The sequence below is a fragment of the Apodemus sylvaticus genome, chromosome 10 (assembly GCF_947179515.1).
Source record: "Apodemus sylvaticus chromosome 10, mApoSyl1.1, whole genome shotgun sequence".
NCBI lineage: Eukaryota > Metazoa > Chordata > Mammalia > Rodentia > Muridae > Apodemus > Apodemus sylvaticus.
In genome coordinates, this window is record NC_067481.1 from 21,968,498 (window position 1) to 21,989,523 (window position 21,026).

The following is a 21,026-nucleotide window of genomic DNA, read 5'->3' on the forward strand; positions in this document are numbered from 1 at the left end:
AAGAACAAGAACATAACAGCAAGACTTCAAACACCGAGTCCGCAATCTATGTTATGAGCAGCACATGCCATAAACGGAAATGTAATTCTGAGCCAGTGTACAGTGCAACTCTAACCACGATTGTCTACTGATCAATATAAAGGGCTTCGTGCCAGCCACACAAGCAAAGCTAGCCTCCTGTGTGACTGCAGCACAAGACAAATTAGCAGAAGCGGTGAGCTCCCTTCCTTCCCTCTGCTTGGAACTTGGGCAGCCATATCATACAGGCTCTCTGCCTGGCTTTCCTCTCTCTTTCTTCCCAAGCAAAGGAGATCGAAGGCAAATATCTGTTCTTCTGCCCCAGGCTGTCATCTTTTGGCAACAGTCTGATTTTATTATGCACTAAAGCCGTAAGACCTCACACCTGTTAGAATGTTAGAAAGATGGCAGTCAGGCTTGGGGGTATACGCTGTGATCCCAACTCTGTAGAAGCAGAATGATTAGAGTTCAAAGCCAGCCTAGAGGGCAAAGCAAGTTCTAGACCAGCCTGGGCTACACAGTAAGACCTGTCTGAAAAGACAAGTGCTTTGAATTGCTGAGGATGTCGACAAATGAGAACTCTGGTGCAGGGTTGATGGGAATATAAATTAGAACGGACAGAGAACTATTATATAATCCAGCAGCCCCACTTCTGGGCACACACAGAAGAACTGAAATCAATATGCAGAGTTATTCCCAATAACTGATATACAGAATCAACCTACCAAGAGATACATGGACAAAGAAAACAGGAGGCATTATACTGAATGGAACACACCAGGCACACTGCATCCGACCTACACCATGACTTTATTATCTAGGTTTTATTTTTTTAAGATTTTTATGTGTATAGGTGGTACATGTATGTTTGGCATACAAGGAGCCCTCAGAGGCCAGAAGAGGGTCTCAGGCCCTCTGGAACTGGAATGAGAGATGGTTGTGAGCTGCCACGTGGGTGCTCAGAGTCAAACCTGAGCCATCTGGAAGAGCGGCCACTGCTCTGAACCTCGGAGCCATCTCTTCAGCCTCAGACACGGACATTTTAGATGCTAGAATCCACCGAAGTCGTGAGAGGAAGGTGGTTACAACATGGCTACTGGAGAGGGAGACAAGAGGTGTGGCCAGTATGGGAAGGTGTGGGTCAAAGTTCACAAATTTTCAGATAGAAGGGAATAGGGAGGAAATGACAAGTAGCTGACCGAGGGTAAAAAGTTTGAGCTATTGAGCTATTAGGGATACATTTTTTAACATTTGTTCATGTACTGTGTGTGTGTGTGTATGTGTGTGTATGTATGTGTGTGGGTGCATGCTTGGCCTAGTGCACATGTGGAGGAGGTGACAGGGTAAGGTGCAGAAGTTTCTTTGCTCCTTCCACCAAGTGACCGTGGGCTTCCAGGGATCAAATTTAGATTGTCAGATTTGACTAAGAAGAGCCTATTACCTGCTGAGCCTTCTTGCTGACTCCAGTTATACATTTTATTTGTGTGTGTGTGTATGAGAGAGAGAGAGAGAGAAAGAGAGAGAGAGAGAGAGAGAGAGAGAGAGAGAGAGAGAGAGAGAGAGAAAGGCACCCATGGAGAAGAGAACATCTGATTCCACATAACTGGAGTGATGTGAAACTGGGAACCAAACATGGCTCCTCTATGACAGCAGCTCGTGCTTTAACCACTGAGCCATCTCTCCAGCCCAGGAATAAAATGTTCAACCACTGCAAGGCTCAGCGCACGAAGGAGTGTGCCTGGAGGCAAGGTGGCTTGATGGTCTCAGTTCAGCCCTTGGAGCCTTCATAAAGCTAGAGGGCTAGGAGAGCATCAATTCCAAAACGCTGTCCTCTGACCTCCACATGTGTCACACACACACACACACACACACACACACACACCACCACCACCACCACCACCACCACCACCACCGCCGCCGCCAGCAGCAGCAGTAAATAAAACTTAAAACAAAAACTAATGTAAACCCAGGTACTTGACTGTAATCCCAGCATTTGGGAGGATTAGGAGTTGAATACTATCCTCAGCCCTTAGAAGTTAGAGATCAAGCCTGGGCTACAGGAGACTGTGTAAACAATAAACTAACAGAGTTGGATGTGGTACAGACCTTATGATCATAGCTATTCAGGAGGTCAAAACAGAATTCTAAGTTCAAAGCCAGCCAGGGCTGTAGAGCAAATTTAGGGCTAGCCTGGACAATTTAGTAAGATTCTATCTCAAAATAAAAAGAGCTGGAAATAGCTCATAGGCTAACACATGTGAGGCCCGAGGTTCAATTCCCAGCACCAACAATAAATACATAAGCAAACACAAACATGGGTAAATAAATAAATAAATGTTATGATAGTGCCTCTCTCTAAAGTAAAAATAATAGGAGCTGCAGAGCCTGATGCGATGCTGGGAACTGAACTCAGGTCTCCTGAAAGAGCAGCAAATATCGTAACCTCTCTCTAGCTCCTCCACTTGCATTGTTAAGATCAGGTCTAATACACAGCCAAGATAGCCTTAAACTTAATATGGAGCTGAGGAGAACGACACTGAACTCCTCAGCTCCCTGTCTTCACTATCCAAGTGCTACGATTATAGCAGTGCACCTCACCGCCTACTCAGTCACAGCAGTAAAAAGTGGCAAAAATACAACTTGCTATAGCCCAGGATAGCCCTGAGCTGGCTAGCCTTCTGCTTTTGCCTCCCAAGTATTCAAAGGTTAAGAAATCAAGATAGACAGACAAACATTAAAAGACAGACAGACAGACAAACAAAACCCACAAGCTATAAAGGAAAAATTTATTTGGGGTACATTGAAACTTAGGCTCAGCTGCTAAGAACACTTGTTGCTCTTCTAGAGGACCTGAGTTCAACTCCCAGCACCCACGTCCACGGTAGCTCACACTGTCTGTAACTCCAGCTCCAGGGGGAGTCTGGCCTCCTCAGGCACCTGCACTCGCACGTGCATACCCACATACAAACACATACAATGCACATAATTAAAAATAATGTATAAAGACAGTCATGGTGTCTCACGCCTTTAACCCTAGCACTTAGGATGCCAAAGCTGGTGGGTCTGTGAGAGTCCAAGGCCAGCCTGAGCTACAAAGTGAGTTCCAGGACAGCCAGGGCTGTTACACAGAGAAACCCTGTCTTGAAGAAGCAAAATGGATTAATTTAATCATTATCATCATCATCAAAAAATATTTTTTAAAATAATAAGTAGTCTGGGTATAGTACTGCATGCCTTTAATATCAGCATTCAAAAGGTAGAGGCAATAGGATCTCTTGTGAGTTTGAGGCCAGCCTGGTCTACATACAGAGTTCCAGGACAGCCAAAGCTACATAGTGAGACCCTGTCTCAAAAAACAAACAAACAAAAACAAAACCCACCAAAACCCAAATATCAATACTCATAAAAAATACTTTAAAAATATTTCTGGGTAAAAAAGTTCTGGGAAACTAGATAGTCACACAACTTTCAGAAATATGACCCCAGATTACTTATTAATTATACAAGGGATAAGATACTTTTACATTGTTGAAATCTAAGAACTAATGCATTAGCCGAGTGATCAAATTTATCTTTAATAATAGAACAGGGACTCAGCTCAGTCAGTAAAGAGCCAGCCTTGGAAAGAGAACCTGAGTTCACTATCTAGAACCCAGGAGCCTGAGTTTGCTATCTAGAACCCAGGGAAGAAAGCTGGACAGGCTCCAGGTTCATGGAGGAAACCACATCTGGGAAACTATGGTGGAAGTAGGGTAGGGGTGGCACGTGTCTTTAATCCCAGCACTCAGGAGGCAGAGACAGGCAGATCTCTGTGAATTCCAGACTAGCCTGGTCTACAGAGTTCCAGGACATCCAGGGCTACACAGAGAAATCTTGTGTCAAAAAACAAAACAAAACAAAACAAAACAAAACAAAACAAAACAAAATAAAATAAAATACTAAGTAACTGGGAAATATACCTGATATTGACTTCTGGCTTCTACACACATGTGTATACATGTACACATGCAAGTGTATACAAACAAGCACACACACAAATACACACACATACACACACAAATAATAGAAGAAGACTAGCATAGTAGGTACACCTAAGCACTAGGGAGGCTGAGGCAGAAGAGACTGTTGTGAGTTCAAGGCCAGTCTGACTACCTAGTGAGTCCCAGGACCATCCACGTATCCATGCTACAAATCAAGGCCTTGTCACAAAAAGAAGCAGGATAGACATAGGAGGGAAGAAGGAAGGAGGGAGAGGGAGAAGGGGGAAGGGGGAGGGAGAGGGGGAGGGGGACAGAGAGGAAGAGGGGGAAGGGAAACAGAGAGGGGGAGGGGGAGGGAAACAGAGAGGGAGAGGGGGAGGGAAACAGAGAGGGGGAGGGGGGGAAACAGAGAGGGGGAGGGGAGGGGACAGAGAGGGAGAGGGAAACAGAGAGGGAGGGGGAGGGAAAGGTGTAGGGGGAGGGAAAGGTGTAGGGGGAGGGAGAGGAGGAGGGGGAGAGAGAGAGGAACCTAGGAAATTCTGCAAATCTCCCAAGTCAATAAGCAAAAGTCAGGGACTCCCAGGGACAGCTATAGGCAGAGGAAGGGGACTCACAGTTCCCAGAAGAGGAAAGTCCCCGTCCACAAGCAGAGAAAAGGATGCCAACTATACACACAGAAAGTGCAGATTAAAACAAAAGCCCATCTCATACCTGTAAAATTATCGTATTTACAGACCTGACACAGCCAACGGGAGCATAACACTATGACAACATCAAAAATGTTAAAGATGCACATGATCCTTGGTGCTTCTGTGGTGTGTGTGTGTGTGTGTGTGTGTGTGTGTGTGAGCACACTCACTCACACGGATGCCAGAAGTCAACCTTCACATCGAGGAGTCATCTACCGAGGTTTGTTTTGGTTTTACTTTCTGAGATAGGATCTCTCAGTAGGGACGGGAGGCTTACTGATAGCACTGGGCCCTCTGGCTAACAAGCTCCAGGGATCCACATGTCTCAGCCTCCCTTGGGTTAGAATCACAGACTCATGCTACCCACCCACAACTACCTTTTTACATCGAAGGATTCAATGAAAGTTGCTATGTGGCAAGCATTTTATCAGCTAAGTTGCCTCCTCGACCCCACTGTAACCTCTTAGTTACAAAAACTATCTAGCAGTGGTTGGCCCAGAACTCACTATGTAGACCAGGTTGGCTTCCTAAGGACTCTGAGGGGACTGAAGATACAAGTTATGATGTCCGGTTTGGTTTTTAGGAAATTTTTTTTTGTTTTTTAAAGAAAATGATAAGTGTTATTGAAGACAGGGAGAGCTCAATGTTTGTGATAGTACCAGTAGAAGCACCTGCCAGCTAACTTCTTAAGAACTTACCAGCTCCGGGATCTTTATCAATTAACCCTGCCCGGTTCTGATCACTCTTGTTTAATTCATGAATTCGTTCCAACCAAGCAATGTGAATACCTTGTACAGGCACCAAAGACACAAAAATGTATAAAAACGGAGAATGTGCTCGTCTCCCTGGGGCTAAGATCATTGAGGAGGGACTTTAATCGATTGTTCCCATAGATAAATGTGAAGGCATGACCATTATAAAGTCTATAAAAAGTACCTGGAACTCTGAGCCTGTAGGATCTGAGCTGGAAACACGCTGCCCCACTCCTGACTACCCACAGCCTTCAGTCCTGTGCACCGTGCCTTCTTGCTCAGATTAAAAACTCCCAGAGCATATATATATATAACTCTTAGACCATCATTTTAGTTTGAGATCCTTTCCAAGGATCCAAAACAGTGAATTATTATATATTCTTATTTACATACTATGTAAGTTGATGTACCTAGATATCTTAGATTTTTGTCTTAATTTTTTTTCTTTTAGATCCTACTGTATAGGAAACTACAGGGTTGTTTGTTTGTTTGTTTGTTTGTTTTTTGGTTTGGTTTTGGTTTTAGATATCAGGCTGTAGCGTTAAAGGACACTCAAAGTAAAAATTCTCTACCAGCATTCCTAACAACTACCTCAAGAGTACTTAAAATATTTTTCTTCTTTTTCTATTATAAAGTCTATAAAAAGTACCTGGAACTCTGAGCCTGTAGGATCTGAGCTGGAAACACGCTGCCCCACTCCTGACTACCCACAGCCTTCAGTCCTGTGCACCGTGCCTTCTTGCTCAGATTAAAAACTCCCAGAGCATATATATATATAACTCTTAGACCATCATTTTAGTTTGAGATCCTTTCCAAGGATCCAAAACAGTGAATTATTATATATTCTTATTTACATACTATGTAAGTTGATGTACCTAGATATCTTAGATTTTTGTCTTAATTTTTTTTCTTTTAGATCCTACTGTATAGGAAACTACAGGGTTGTTTGTTTGTTTGTTTGTTTGTTTTTTGGTTTGGTTTTGGTTTTGGTTTTAGATATCAGGCTGTAGCGTTAAAGGACACTCAAAGTAAAAATTCTCTACCAGCATTCCTAACAACTACCTCAAGAGTACTTAAAATATTTTTCTTCTTTTTCCCTCCAGACAATGTCTCATGTAGCTCAGGCTGGCTTCAAACTAGTTATGTAGCCAAGGATAGCCTTGAATTCAAAACACTGCTCTTCTACCTGCCAAGTACAGGGATCACAGGCCATTTCCCATCATGCTTAGTTTTTTGTTTCAGTTGAGTTTTTTGTCTCCTCCTCCCTCTCTTCCCCCTCCTCCTCCTCCCCCTCCTCCATTTCTTCCCCCTCTTCTTCCTCCCTTCCTCCTAGACAAGGTCTCACTCAGTAGCTCAGGTTCATCAATCACCTCACTGCCTCAGCCTCCCAAGTGCTAACGTTATAGAGATGACCCTCCATGTCCAGCTTAAGATGACTGTCCAAGGAAAAATCATTTCTGTCTCTAGAAAGACAAAAAAATGACCTGAGCTTCCCGTCCACCAGTATTAAGCCAGTGCTATGCTGTGACTTTGCAAATAGAAAAGAGAGAAAACCCTCATGACAAAGCCGTTCAACACAACGAGCAAAGCTCTTCACTTACATCCCGAAACTGAACCTTCCCAAGTTCTCCTAATTCACTGACGCAGCAATACGCAGCTTCGGACTGGAGAAAGAGCTGGGCCAGCGTCATCTCCTCACTCCGGAAAAGCTCCCCCATGGTGGCGATGGTACTTCACTCCAACCTGAGGCAAGAGAGAAAATGCTGTGGCTTGAGAATTAACCTATAGGGCCAAGAGCCAACAAGACCCAAGGTGAGGACCTTTTCCTACATGCCCCGAGGGGAATCTTGCTATCTGGCTTAGAAACCCACGAAAGAGAAATTGCCAAGAGCAGTTACTAAATCCCAGACTAGGCAGCCTAGACAAAGAGTCATTTCCTTTGTAATCTACCTAAGGAATCAGGATTGACTGACAGTGTTTTGGAGCAACACAATACAAAAGAATATACCCAGAATAAGGACAGGAACTGAGAAGCCCAAAGAGCTCTTTAATATGAGGCAGCGACATTCACAGTACCTGAGGGTTTGGTTTTATTTTCTTTGAGACAGGGTTTTATACAACCCATAACCTGCCTCAAACTCAATATATAGTGAAGGTTGGCCTTGAAATCCTGATCCTCTTGCCTCCATTCTGTTTATATTTTTTTGTTTGTTTGTTTTGCTCCCCAACCCCTGACCCCCAAACAGGGTTTCTCTGTGTAGCGCTGGCTGACCTGGAACTCACTCTGTAGAGCAGGCAGGCCTGGAACTCACAGAGATCCACTTGCCTCTCTGCCTCTGAGTGGTGGGATAGTGTACCACCACCAACGGCACTGTCCCCATTTCTTTAGAGCTAGGATTATAGAGTTATACCAGCATGCCCAGAGCTTTTAGTCCTTACTGCTTGCTTTTTCATACTTGACACAAACTTTCTTGCTAAAACCCTCCTCTCTGCTGTTTCATTTTGGGGTTGTTTTTGTTTTGTGAGCAGGAAACAATAAAAGAGACTTTAATTACTCTCTTATACAAAAGATGTGACTAGCTTCCCCTCTCACTGCCAATGCCCACTTCCAACATCTAAAATGCCCAGCACTATCCGAAAGCCATGGCTAAAGAGGTCAAGCTTCCAAACTCCTGGGAAAACAGTATTCTTCTTCTAAGGAATCCCAACATATTAATATCATTAAAAAAAAAAAAGACAAAGAAGCCCACACAACTTAATTTCAATTCAGGCATGACAGAATACGTTGGTGATGACAAAGCACTTTTAACAAGCCAGAGGAAAAGCTTTCCACCCCTGCAGCTTCCTAGGACTCATCCCCATCCTCAAGACAACTGCCCTCTTCCATCTGTCACGTCTCTCCTAGGAGCCTGAAGGTTTCCGGTCAGGTCAGCAGTTGGCGCTATCAGTGGTACTGAAAATGAAATTATCATGCAATCAAATGCAATTATTCTCTATAAGCTCTTGTTCAGCCTTCGTCCAGCACCATCTGCAACATCTATCCTCATCAGCTCATGCACTGCATCATTTAATGTCGTAACGTCATGCATATTCCATGTTAATTGATAGGTAAAGACTGACGTTTCCCAGAAAATTTGCTCTTCGGGAAGGCAGGAAGACATTTTGAGGAACCCAAATAACAAATCCGTTCTGCATTTGGTGTTCAAGGAGAGCAAAATAACACACTCGACTGAAGCAAGCATTTCTCAAGAGATTATGTGGGTTGACTTAAGAATATGAATCACCCACATCAGTTATAACCAGTCCTTTCCACCTTGAATAAGGTTAGATACCACAACCACAAAATACATGAAATCATGTCTGACAGGCACAGACCGGGAGCTGACAGCGACGACAACCTCCAGTTGCCGCCCTCCTCCTGTTCCTTCATGATTACAGGCCTCTCCCAGACCAACTCTACCCCCACTGAAAGCAAACACAAAACGAATTTGGAAAAACAGTTTTCGGGGGTCGCGAAATGAAATACGAAGAAAGAGTAATTCTGCAAAAGGGTAATCCAAACCCAAGACCCTCCCAGGAGGACTCTCGCTCGGGTTTTCCAATCCTTCCTTTCTAGCAGGGAGCATTTGTCGTTCACCTCTTCATTTCTAGGCTGCACCGTGAGAAAGCAGAATTTTTTTTGGACCAGGCATAACCTGTCTCCTGGTTAAGGGAGAAATCCCCAAATCGTAAGACACTTTAAGAAATAACCCCAGATCCCTCTGCCTATCCGATCTCCTCTGTCCTTTCGCCTCCTCCCTTCCCGGGTCATCCCTGGGCAGTGGCCCTCTAGTTCCTCTGCCCACAGGAAGGGTGTCCGAAGAGGGAGATGAGCCCCCCATATTTTTCTCAGAGACCTAAGATCCTGGCTAATTAATTCTTCTGACAAGCGTCCGAGTTATCGGAGTGCGCTCCACGTCCCCTCGAAGGCCACTCGGGGAAGCGCTCTTTCTACAACCTTCGCTCACCTCTCGTCCGCTCCGCCGCCGCCGCGACCGCAGCCGCCGCAGCAAAGCCCCCGGCTCAGGTTGAGCAGAGTCGCCGACCAGCGTACGCAAGCAAGGCTCCGCCCCCACGCCACCGCCGAGTCCCGCCCTTAAGATGACTTCATCTCAGTTGACCAATAGGATATTGCCTCTCCCCTGCTGCCGCAGTGCAGAGTCTATGGGGCTCGGGCGAGTCCTGGTGTGCAGTCGCCATCTTTGTTCCGGGGGTGTGATTTCTATCCCGGTTTGGAAGTCAGCAGGGCTGGGCTTGTGACTTTTGAAGTGTTTGCCTTCTGAGCCCATCAGAATCCTTTCTATTATCCGCGGAGCAAGGTTACCTGCCATCTCTACTTTCTAGAGAACCAGTTCACAACCTTTTCATGGAGAAAGCAGCATGAAAGAAATGGGCACATTCATTATAGAATGATCTGAGAGCTGAAGGGGGCTCAAAGCTCATCTTCTCTACATACACACATCCTTTGTCGTTCTTAGACCTCTGAAAATATTTGAGCCCCAGTCTGGAGAGCGACTTAAGATAAATCCTGTAATAGAGACATACGATCTCGTCCACGTACAAAGTATCGGATTCATTCTTCCAACAGCTACCTAGGATTTACTCTTATCCAAATGATAAGAAAAGCCCCGGAAGACCACATGTTGACAAAGTAATTATTTTTATCTTGCTTAGTAGGTTCCTGTGAACCCATCTGACCACGTAGGAGTTTTCAGTTCCTCATATATCTTTTGAATGCAAAATGATACCTACCTAGTTTTTCTTAAAATCCCCCTTTCTAAATATTGATAGAGTCCTTTTCCCCTCTTAGGAGTAAGGAGTCAGCAGGAACATCTGGAGGAACTCGGAGAACTGGTCAGTCAGTCTCTGCGGGTGGCAGAACTCATTGATATTCAAGAGTAGTGAGGAAGGTATTTCAGATTTAAAAAACAAAACAAAACAAAAAAACTTATACTGATAATTTTGTCTGCCTGGTCAAAGTATTACAAAAGGTGTTTTGGGAGCCCGAACAAAGAGATGGACACAGAGAACGTTTTATTTGGATTTTTCCCCTGCATATGGTAATTGAAGGTGTTGCTTCTTTACAATTCTCTTGAGAGGCAGCATTTCTGAGACCTAGACTTTAACATCTTGACATTTTGCAGCTCCTTCTACTGTCCTGGTAAGGCAGACAGGGACCGGCAATTGAAATTCTGCCAAGTATTTCACAAGGACTGTCACTTCCTTCCTCATCGACTTGGGAAAAAAAAAAAAAAGCTAACCTCAGAGTCAGCTGCTTCCTAACCACAAGGAAATGTTTCATACGCTACCTGTAAGAAAGCCTATCCTGGACTATAACTCACTTGAGAGCCATTTCTACACCCTGCGCCATGGTTTCCCTGAAAGTACATCCTCTTAGAGGAATAATAATAATATCAGGTGTGTTTGTGCGCATGGGGTAGGTATGGAAGTCAGAGAACAACTTAGTGGGAGTTGGTTCTCTCTTTAACCCCATGTTACCTGCGGATTGAACTCAGGCTTCAGGCTTGTCTGAAAATGCTTTAAGCTGTTAAGCCGCGGAGGCGGCTCCTTTTCTTTTTCCTTTCATCTCCTGCCAGACATTTCCCCCCACCCCCACCCCCCGTGTTCGTTTATTTTCTTCCTGTGCTTTGTTCCTGGCCATCTTGCCTCTCACTAATTTCAAATGTCTATGATTTGGTCTATTTTTCTATCCACCACCTTTCTTTATGGTCAGAGAGGGAATTTCTATCTGTTAGATGATACATCACAGGTAATATATTTGCTGAAGTCTACAACTATGAAATGGAGCAGGTACATTTCCCATCCACAAAAAAACAAAACAAAACAAAACAAAAAAATCCTTGAGAAGTACTCTTCAATACAGGGGGGCGGGGGGGGGGGGGGGGAAGGTAATTGGTTCATACCTCTAGTAACCCTAGTAATTTGGAATGCTGATGCAGGAGGATTGCCTCCTAGTGAACACCAGGCCAAGTAGATCAACAAAGCATCTAAAGAAATTACAAGGGAGAAGGGTGAGTACAGTGATTAATACTGTACTATGTACCAGGAAATTTCCTCCATGCTTTGTAAATACAGACTTGTTTAACTATCACAATAACCCTAGCAGGTAGATACACCCATTTATCAGAGGATATAGCCAGTTTGAGACAGTATCCAACAAGATAAAAATTAAATGCTGGCTGGGCGGTGGTAGAGCATGCCTGTAATCCCAGCACTCTGGGAGGCAGAGGCAGGCGGATTTCTGAGTTCTAGGCCAGCCTGGTCTACAGAGTGAGTTCCAGGACAGCCAGGGCTACACAGAGAAACCCTATCTCGAAAAAAACAAATCCAAAAAACAAAAACAAAACAAAAAAATGCATTTGAAGTTGGGGGTATGGGTCAAAGATAACATATGCTTACCACAGATGTTCAATTATAAGCATAGAAAAGAAAAAAGGTAAAGAAATGCTGTTAAGTCAAGTGTACTGGTATATTGTTAAGCACCTGTAGTCTACTGACTGTGGGAAACAGGCAGTAGGATCATTGAGCCCAAATTTCTAGGCTGGCTTGGGCAACAGGGTGAGTCCTAATCTCACAAACACACAAACAAAAACAAAATGATAAAATAAGATGTTGTCGAGTATGCCCACCACCCTAAAAGATCGTAGCAATTCCATTTGAGAGGCAAAGCTACCGAGTCTAAACTGAGCTTTGGCTTAGACACCTAAATAACAAAGATTAATTAATTCTTCACAAAGACAAAGTAGAGAGCCGATATAAGGATCGAAGTAATAGAACACTGGAAAGTCACAAGAGGGCCAGTGAGATGAGACTCCTGTGTTTGTGTGCACATGTAAACACACATCCACACACTCTAGATAGATAGATAGATAGATAGACAGATAGATAGATAGATAGTTTAAGTCATAAACAGAAGCTATGCTGGCAAATGTCTGTAGTCCTAGCACTTGGGAGATGGAGACGGAAGGATCAAGAGTTCAAGGACAGCCTCAGCTACCGGAGATTCTGTCTCAAAAACTAAACACAAAGTTATAAGAATTGTTACTGTAGTTATAATAAATATAGACGCCTTTTTTCTTTCTATTTTTCCCTTAGAATGAATGTGTGGTAATTAGCTAAATTTTCACCAGTGAGGAGTTAGTTCTATTTCTAAATCTATGCAACTTAGGTGTCTGGGCCCAGAGGAGAGTAATAAAGCGTTTTGAAGTATAATATTTGCCCTTATCACTCCTGTCTGTATACTTCCTGGATGGCGGTCCTTTAACTACCATAATCATCACAGAGTGAGTAGCTTATTTTCGGAGGGTTTTGGCTGTGAAGGTTTTGTTGTACAGGGTCTCATGTATGTAGCTCAGGCTGGCCTGGAGCTCACTATGTAGCTGAGGCTAGCTTGCAACTCCCAATCCTCCTGCCTCTACTTCCCACGTGCTGGTATTGCTGGAGTAACCCACTGCACTTTGTTTAGATTCTGACAATTCTGCAGACTACAGATTTGAATGAAAGTGTGTGTGTGGTCACAATTCTGAAAAGATTCCTTCCGTTTTTCCTAGCTCGTGGTGAACGCTACCAATCAGTGATATTCCTTGGCTTTTGGGTGTATCACTCTGGGAGACACACTGGAATACACGTTTTGTCAACCTTATGGGAACATCCATTACTGGATTACAACCCATGTAAGTCCAATAGGGCCTTGTCTTAATTACATCTGAAAAATACCCCCAAATAAGGGGACATTCACTAGTCTAGATCAGCTGTAAATTTGAGGGAGAACTGTTTAGTCCTTACACCTTTGGTATAAACTCTGGTAAAGAAATTTGCTGTACATAATTTTTCAACTGTATGAATTTATAGGGGTTGGGCTTTCACTCCGTGATAGAATCCTTGCCTAGAAAGTACAAGGTTCTGGTTTGGTCCTAAGATGTGAGAGACTTAAAAAAGAAAAAAAAAGAAAAAGAATTGACGTCTGAGAGCTAGGGAGATTGCTCATGTGGTAAAGAGCTTACCACACGTGCATGGGAATCTGAACCAAATCCCCAGGACTCATAAACAGAAGGCTGGCATGGCGCTCACGAGTAATCCCGACTCTGAGGAAAAAGAGACAAGAGGATCCATCCGAGACACACTGGTCAGCCAGACTTGTCTAATTGAGTGGGTGGCACATACCTTTAATCCCAACACTTAGGAGACACAGGCTAGCAGATTTCTGTGAGTTCAAAGCCAGCCTAATCTACATGGTGAGTCCCTGAACTGCCAGAGGTACATAGCGAGACCCTGTTTCAAAAAATAAAAATAAGAAAATAAATTGCAGCTGAGCGGTGGTGGTGCACGCCTGTAATCCCGGCACTCTGGGACGCAGAGGCAGGCAGATTCCTGAGTTGAGGCCAGCCTGGTCTACAGAGTGAGTTCCAGGACAGCCAGGGCTGTACAAAGAAACCCTATCTCGGAAAAAAACCCAAAAAAACAAAAAAACAAAAAAGAAGTTGCACAAAACCGGAGGAACAACACCTGTTGAGTTTGGTCTACACAGGCACACACATGCATGCACATACACACACATACACACTACACACACATGTGTTCAAGCAAATACAGACACAAGTTTATCTCTGCGGTTTTTTGAAAGAACAGTAAGCCAATGATCATCTGCAGCTAGTCCAGTAATTTTAAAGTGCCTTTCTTTTATATAAGAATAAATTCTATTTCTTACCTTGTCCAGTGAAGAATCTGAGTGTGAGGCAAGAGACCTGTACAAGAACCCTCATGTGACCCACTAAACCTTTGGGCATTCTTGAGGTGTTGATTGGCAGTTTGTTTCCATGGAAGGGGATTATTTTTCAGTTTTACTCTTGAGTTTAGCAAAATGCCACTCAGGCTTTTACTTTCAAATCTCAAGAACGTTTAAGAGAAAGGTCTTTGGGTAAAATGCAAAACAAAACAAAACAAAAAACCCACAACGTTTCAAAATGCATTTTGAGGCGGTCTCTGATGTCTCAAGGGCCAACTCCCTTTGGTTCCATTAATGATTACACAGACAAGGAGGCGTGAATGAGCCTGAGGCACGCAGCATTTGAAGCAACCCTCATGACTCTCAGACACATGGGGCAGGAAGTCCTTTAGCTTGTGAGCCTTGGAATGCTGTGCAGAGGGGAGTCCTAACGAAGTGAAATGTACAAAGTATGATGGGAATGAGCAGTGGGGCGGACCACACAGGCCAGAGAAGTCTCTGTGACCTCAGACTGCAAATACTCACCCATGAGACTGAGAAACCGGCTTTAGGTTTTTGAAAAAATAAGCTAGTAATGATAACTGTGTTGGCTTTATATTGATTCATCTGGATTGAGAAAGACATGGAAGGTTCCAGTAGGAAAAAAAAGTTTTCAGTTAAGGCAGATGCAGTGGCCCAGGCCTATAATCTTGGCACTTGGGGAAATGGAGGCAGCCTGGTGTACAGGAGAGCCTGTTCCAAAAGAAGAGAGAGAGGGAGGAAGAGAAAGAGAGAGAAGGAGGGAGAGAGAGAGAGAAAGAGAAGAAGGGAGGGAGGGAGGAGTTGGCTAAGTGGTTGTGATGGTGGTTCATGCCTTTAATCCTAGCATTTGGGATTAAAGTCATGTGGTGTCTGGAAAACACTGTTAAACTCTGGGAAAAAAAAGAGAGAAGACAGATGTGGTTCTGACTTCTTTCACACACTGTGGTAATTGTGGTTTTGTTCTTTAGAATGCTGCATCCCAGTGCCTCAGCACCAAGAGACTCTGAGGCAAGAGCCCGTTCTTGGTCACTGGCTAATAAAAGCACTTATATACTCTTAATTGGCTTAATTAAGGTGGTTATCATAGCTTTCTTCAGAGGACCATTTTACCAGAAGTTCAAGAAACCCCCTCAACAATTTCACAAATTCAAGGCCAGCCTGGATTAAAGACCTGTTCTGGAAGTGTGTGTGTGTGTGTGTGTATTTGCTGAGTGAAAAAAAACAGAAATAAAAAGGAAAGAAAAGGAACATGACTGGTCCCAGGTTTCAGCATCAGATGAATGAGAAAAAGAAAGAAAAAGTGAAGAAAAAGGTCCTGGTTGGCTTACAGACAATTCACTCCTCCCAGGACCCTAGCAACAGTGACCTAGCAACAGCTTACATCATCACCTGCCACCAGCTGCCAGCCCGGTGCATAAGAGGTGCACCCCAGCTCTCTCTCTCCATCCCCTGTTCTTTCTCTCCCCGCTTCGCTTCTTCACACTCTCTCTGTCACCACGTGTTCCTGGCCAGTCTCTTCCTCTCTCTTCTCTCTTTCTGTCCTTCTCTGTCCCCCCTTTCTCTGTCTCTACCCTTATCCAGCTCCCCTTCCCGTCTCCCAATAAACTCCCTTTTATACTAAGCCTGTCACTTGGCATGACTGACTGACTGTTCAGGTACACCTGGCATGCCCCTCCCCCAACACAAGATCCTCCCTCCGGCCGCATTATACAGCCGTTTTATGAAATGTAACAGTCCTCGGTGGAGTAGAAGGCTTATTCTAGATATACGGAAGAGCATAGTCAGAGGCAGGGACATCTGGGAGACTCCAGAGTCGACATGACCATGCTGAGCTGAACCATGTAGGGAGATGGGAAGGAGAAGGGAGATGAGACAGTGGGGGAGGCTCAAGGGTACAGAGTATCCAAAATGTCCAGATTATATAGGGAAGAGCAGCCCAGCCCTGCACTGGAGAATTCAGGGTATGGGGAGGGGTGTACCAGCCAGAAGGGCCCTGTACTCAGAGATGGGACTCAGGGATGCTGGGAGAGCGTGGCAGCCAGGTCTTTAAACAGGCACCTCAGCAGCCTTTCCAGATTTGAAACCTAACACTCATGACAGCTCAGCGGAGACTAGGAGAACAAGCCTTAGTGAGGCCTTCTCTCCAGGCTTCTGACGTTTGCTGGCTGGTGCCTTCAGGGAGTTCCTTTTTATATTTATCTACACGTGTTTACTTCTTATTTAGCAAAGGCTTTCTGTGAAGGAACAGCTCAGCCCTTACTGGAAAGGGACTTTCTTCCCGTTTTTTTGACAGGTTCCCTCTTTGCTGGAGGGACTTGATGAATTTCTGTTAGAAGAGGATGTCCCAGTTTAGCTTACACTTTCCCTGTCCTGCAGTCCATTTCTCCAAGGAGCTCTGCTTCCTTTTGGAGAGGAATACTATTTCAAAATCAAGTGTCTACACTGTTGCATAGTTTTAGTGCTTCTGGGGTTTTTCAACAGGCAGAGACAGTGGCTGTATTTATAAAGAGATTCCCAGCCGTTTGTGTGGCTACAATGCTTCCTCTAGCTCCTTTTCTTTTTTCCTGAAGCAGAGTCTCATGTAGCCCAGGCTGTCCTCCAACTCTCATGTGGCTGAAGATGCCCTTGAATTTCAGATCCTCCTGTCTCTGCCTCTCGAGTGCTTGGATAAGAGGATGTGCAGGGCCACTCCTGCCTTGACTGGAGCAGGGGGCCCCAGCTGCAGGTGTGCTGGACAAGCACGCTTCCAACCGAGCTCCCCACCCACCTCTGATTTTTGTTTGAGACAGTGTCTCACTTCCTGGTCCTACTCAGCCTGGACTATGAGCAGACTCTGGCCAGCATGCCCTTGCACATCTCCCTTTTAAGACAGGGTTTCTCTGTCTAGCCCTGGCTCTCCTAGAACTCACTCTGTAGACCAGGCTGGCCCTAAACTCAGAGATCTGCCTGCCTCTGCCTCCTGAGTGCTGGAATTAAAAGCATGTACCACTACCACCTGGCTATTATATTTTTAACGCTAGCCACAAGGCCTACTCCCTTATTTGGCTACTTCCTCCTTCTGAGGCTAAGAAAGTATGGAAGTATTAAAGTCCAGCAATCAGAAGCCCCCTTTTGGGGCTGGAGAGATGGCTCAGCGGTTAAGAGCACTGTCTGCTCTTTTGAAGGTCCTGAGTTCAAATCCCAGCAACCACATGGTGGCTCACAAAAATCTGTAACAAGATCTGATGACCTCTTCTGGAGTGTCTGAAGACAACTACGGTGTAGTTACATGTAATAAATAAATAAATCTTTAAAAAAAAAAAAAGAAGCCCCTTTTGGCTCACTAATTAACATGCCCAATCAAAATTAAACACCTCATCCTAGCACGGTGTGTGTGTCCATGTATCTTTAAAAACTGCCATTTTCCTGTGTGCCAGGTCTGTCTCCTCTCTATCCAGAGGCAGTCCATTGTCATCCTGTTCCCTGCCTTTCCCTGGAGGACAAGGTAAAGGAGACTAGGATGTAGTTTCTTCCCTCAAACTTTGAATATTCGTGTTTCTGATGTGCACCAGAATGCCCCTCTGTCTCCTGTGTTTGTCTCTTATTGTCTGCCCTCTGTCCCTTTGAGGCAACTACATCTCCTTTGTGTTGAAAATTTAGTCTTGGGGATGCTGAGCCAATATTTTCCTTTCAGACTTAATGTCTCTGTGTCTACTACAAAGGATTCTCCAAGCCTCTGCTTCCGGTAGCTGAGGTTACAGACACGGACTACTAACTACACCCAGTTGACCCAGTGCTGGGAAGTTAATCTAGGGCTTCTCAACTGCTAGAAAACTGTTCTACCAACTGAGCCACTCAGATTTCTTGCTTCTAGATTTACTTACGTTTATTTTACATGTGTGTGTGTGTATTGCCTGTAGGTATGTATATGCGTCGTATGCATGGTTGGCATCCAAGGAGGCCAGAAAAGGTCACTGAAGTCCCTGGAATAGAGTTACAGGTGGTTGTGAGCTGCCTCATGGATGCTGGGAATCGAACCTGGATCCTCTGTGAGGGCAGCAAGAGCTTTTAACTGCTGAGTCATCTTTCCAGCCCCCTTCTTTTTGAATAATTTTCTTCTCTTACAGTGAGTCAGGTGGTGGTGTCTTAGGCCTTTAATCCCAACATTCAGGTCAAAAAGACATGGAGATCTTTGAGTTTGAGGCCAGCCTGGTCTATAGAGTTCCAGGACAGCCAAGGCTACACAGAGAAACCTTTTTTTCAAAAAACAAAACAAAACAAAAAACTAAAATAAATAAATAAGGAAACATTTTGTGTGTCGGAGAACACAAGCTTTTACACATTCCCTTCACACTCTACAGGTTCTGCTGCCCATGGCTCCCTCTTGAAATGTCACAAGACCAGTAAACTGTTTGACAAAACAAAATAAAACAAACAAAAGAGCCAGAGGGAGTGCTCAGGCTGGAAATTAGAGATTCAGGAACCTGAACCTGAGACAGTGTTTGGTCTGTAGAAGACCCCGGCCCAGAGGTTCCCACAGCCTCCCAAAAAGCAGCTTTGAGGAAGCAGCTTCCACAGAGGAGAACTCAGCCAGCATCTGGAGGGCCTGGGTTCAATTCTCAGCACCAAAGAAAGAAACAAATCGGGAAGACAAAACACAGAGCTCATCTGTAACATGTCCTGCTCTCTAGCCTTAAAACTGCTGGTACACATTAGAAACACAAATAATCAAAGTTTGAGGGAAGAAGCTACATCCCAATCTCCCTTACCTTGCCCTTTCTTTTCAAATTTTTTTATTTATTTTTTTTTTTTTTTGGTTTTTTGAATTTGGTTTTTTCGAGACAGGGTTTCTCTGTATAGCCCCGGCTGTCCTGGAACTCACTCTGTAGACCAGGCTGGCCTCGAACTCAGAAATTCGCCTGCTTCTGCCTCCCAGAGTGCTGGGATTACAGGTGTGAGCCACCACCGCCTGGCGCCTTGCCCTTTCTTTTAAAACTATGTATTACATGTAAGCCGGATGCTAGGCTCCAGGCTCCGTCATGGAAATACAGCAGCAATCAAGAAAGCGAGAGAGCCTTCTTTTTTTTACAAATTTTGTTTCTTAGGCAGTAGTGGCGCATGTCTTTAATCCCATCACTTGGGAGCAAAGGCAGGAGGATTTCTGCGTGCGCCATTGTGCCAGGTTGTGTCAATTATTCCTGATTTAGACTTTCTCTTATTTTAGTTTTATGTTTTAGCTTATAGAACATCGGTTATTCTGGCTAATATATCTGGGCCAATAGTTGGGGTCCTGGAGAGTCCCCAAAGTGTTGCCAAGGCTATTGTAGTGGTGGGAGGCTGAGGCATATCTACTCTAACACAAAAACCGTTTCATCGATCCTCCCCTCCCCTACGGGTGGTGCCACCCACAGGGGACAGAGCCCTCTCACAGGAATCATTAATCAAGAAAAACGATGGCCCCCCCTGTAGACCCATCTGACCAGGCAACTCCTCAGTTAAGGTTCCCTCTTCCCAGATGACGCTTCCTTGTGTCAAATGGATGAAAACTACCCAGCATAAGCTCTCTGTGGATTCTGCCTTGCTGAGGAGCAAAGCAAAGATCAGCCATATGCCAGGCATGCCCTCTGCCAAGCGGACGACACCCCCAGCTCCAGTTTCCCTTTTCAATTTTTTTTCAACGACTTTTAGCCTGCTGGACTAACTACATGTTAACAGTTAAACCCTGAAAGAGTCCCCACAATTTTATGAACTTAGAGGGAAAAGATAAACCAAGCAGTTAGAGATTCTGGGAGGAAATCTCATGAATGGAGAACAAAGTGCGAAGAGACAGGCGCTTCATGTCTGAAATCTCAGCTACTTGGGAAACTGAGGCAGGAGGATTGTGACTTAAAGCTAGTTAGGGCCATTAAGTGAGACCTTTTTGGAATGAAGGAAGGAAGAAAGGAAGAAAGGAAGGAAGGGAGAAGAGGGGAAGGGAAGGGGAGGGGAAGGGGAGGGAACGGAAGAGGAGGGGAGGAGAGGGGGAGGGGAATGGAGGGGGAGGGGAGGGGGAGGGGAGAAGAGAAAGGGAGGCAGACTAAAACCTCCCAAGTCTCTAGCTCAACATGCAAGCGACAGCCTTTAGCTAAAGATAAACGGGCGATCAGCAGCTTCAGGCTTTATTTCCTCTGACTATAAACATTTTCATAATTTCCACAGAAGTGTGACAGAACTCAGACTTTTCTCTGTACAGTGTCATCTGCAATACCCGCACTATGAATCAAAGTTGGTGATAAAATGACGTCACAGAACTCTGAGCCATATTCAAGAGAAAAGGCAATCGGTTGCGCAGCCTCGGATGAAGCAGATGCTGGCTTAGCTGGAAGGGCTGAGACTGTCAGACCTGCGCTCAAGGACAGAGAAGGAAACAAAGGCGCTCCTAAAACGAGAAACAAGGAGTCCCCAGACAGGAAAAATGCCACAAGGAAAAGCCGTAGTAGTTTGTACTCTAACTTAAAAATCTGACCAGACATGGTGGGACTAATCTCTGTTTGTTTTTTGTTTTCCTTTGTTTTCCTTTGTTTTGTTTTGTTTGTGTAACAGCCCTGGACCTCCTGGAACTCACTCTGTAGACCAGACTGGTTTCAAACTCACAGAGATCTGCTTGCTTCTGCCTCCCCAGTGGTGGGATTAGCGGCCTGCACCACCACTGCCCACCTTGGTAGCACTGATCTTTAATTCCAGCCTATGACTTAAGAGGCACAGCTAAAAGGATCACCGCAGATTGGAGGCTAGCCTGAGCTACATAGTGAGTTCCAGTCCA

The 21,026-nt window shown here is 44.7% G+C and overlaps 1 protein-coding gene across 10 annotated transcripts in view; it reads right to left on the reverse strand.

Annotated features, from left to right (window-relative positions):
• The window catches only part of Atp6v0a1 (ATPase H+ transporting V0 subunit a1), a 55,032-nt gene extending 45,481 nt beyond the window's left edge, over window positions 1-9,551 (reverse strand). For 6 of the 10 annotated variants that reach the window (XM_052197704.1, XM_052197700.1, XM_052197699.1 and 3 more), the window contains exons 1-2: window positions 9,447-9,550; window positions 7,041-7,182 (exon numbers count right to left, since the gene is read on the reverse strand). In XM_052197704.1, coding sequence (XP_052053664.1) covers window positions 7,041-7,157 — 117 coding nt within the window. In that variant the 5' untranslated portion in view covers window positions 7,158-7,182; window positions 9,447-9,550. Of the gene's footprint in view, window positions 1-7,040; window positions 7,183-9,446 lie in introns of all 10 variants that reach the window. The other 4 variants (XR_007979992.1, XM_052197706.1, XM_052197705.1 and 1 more) reach the window with 2 other exon arrangements.
• Window positions 9,552-21,026: the final 11,475 nt, after the last annotated feature.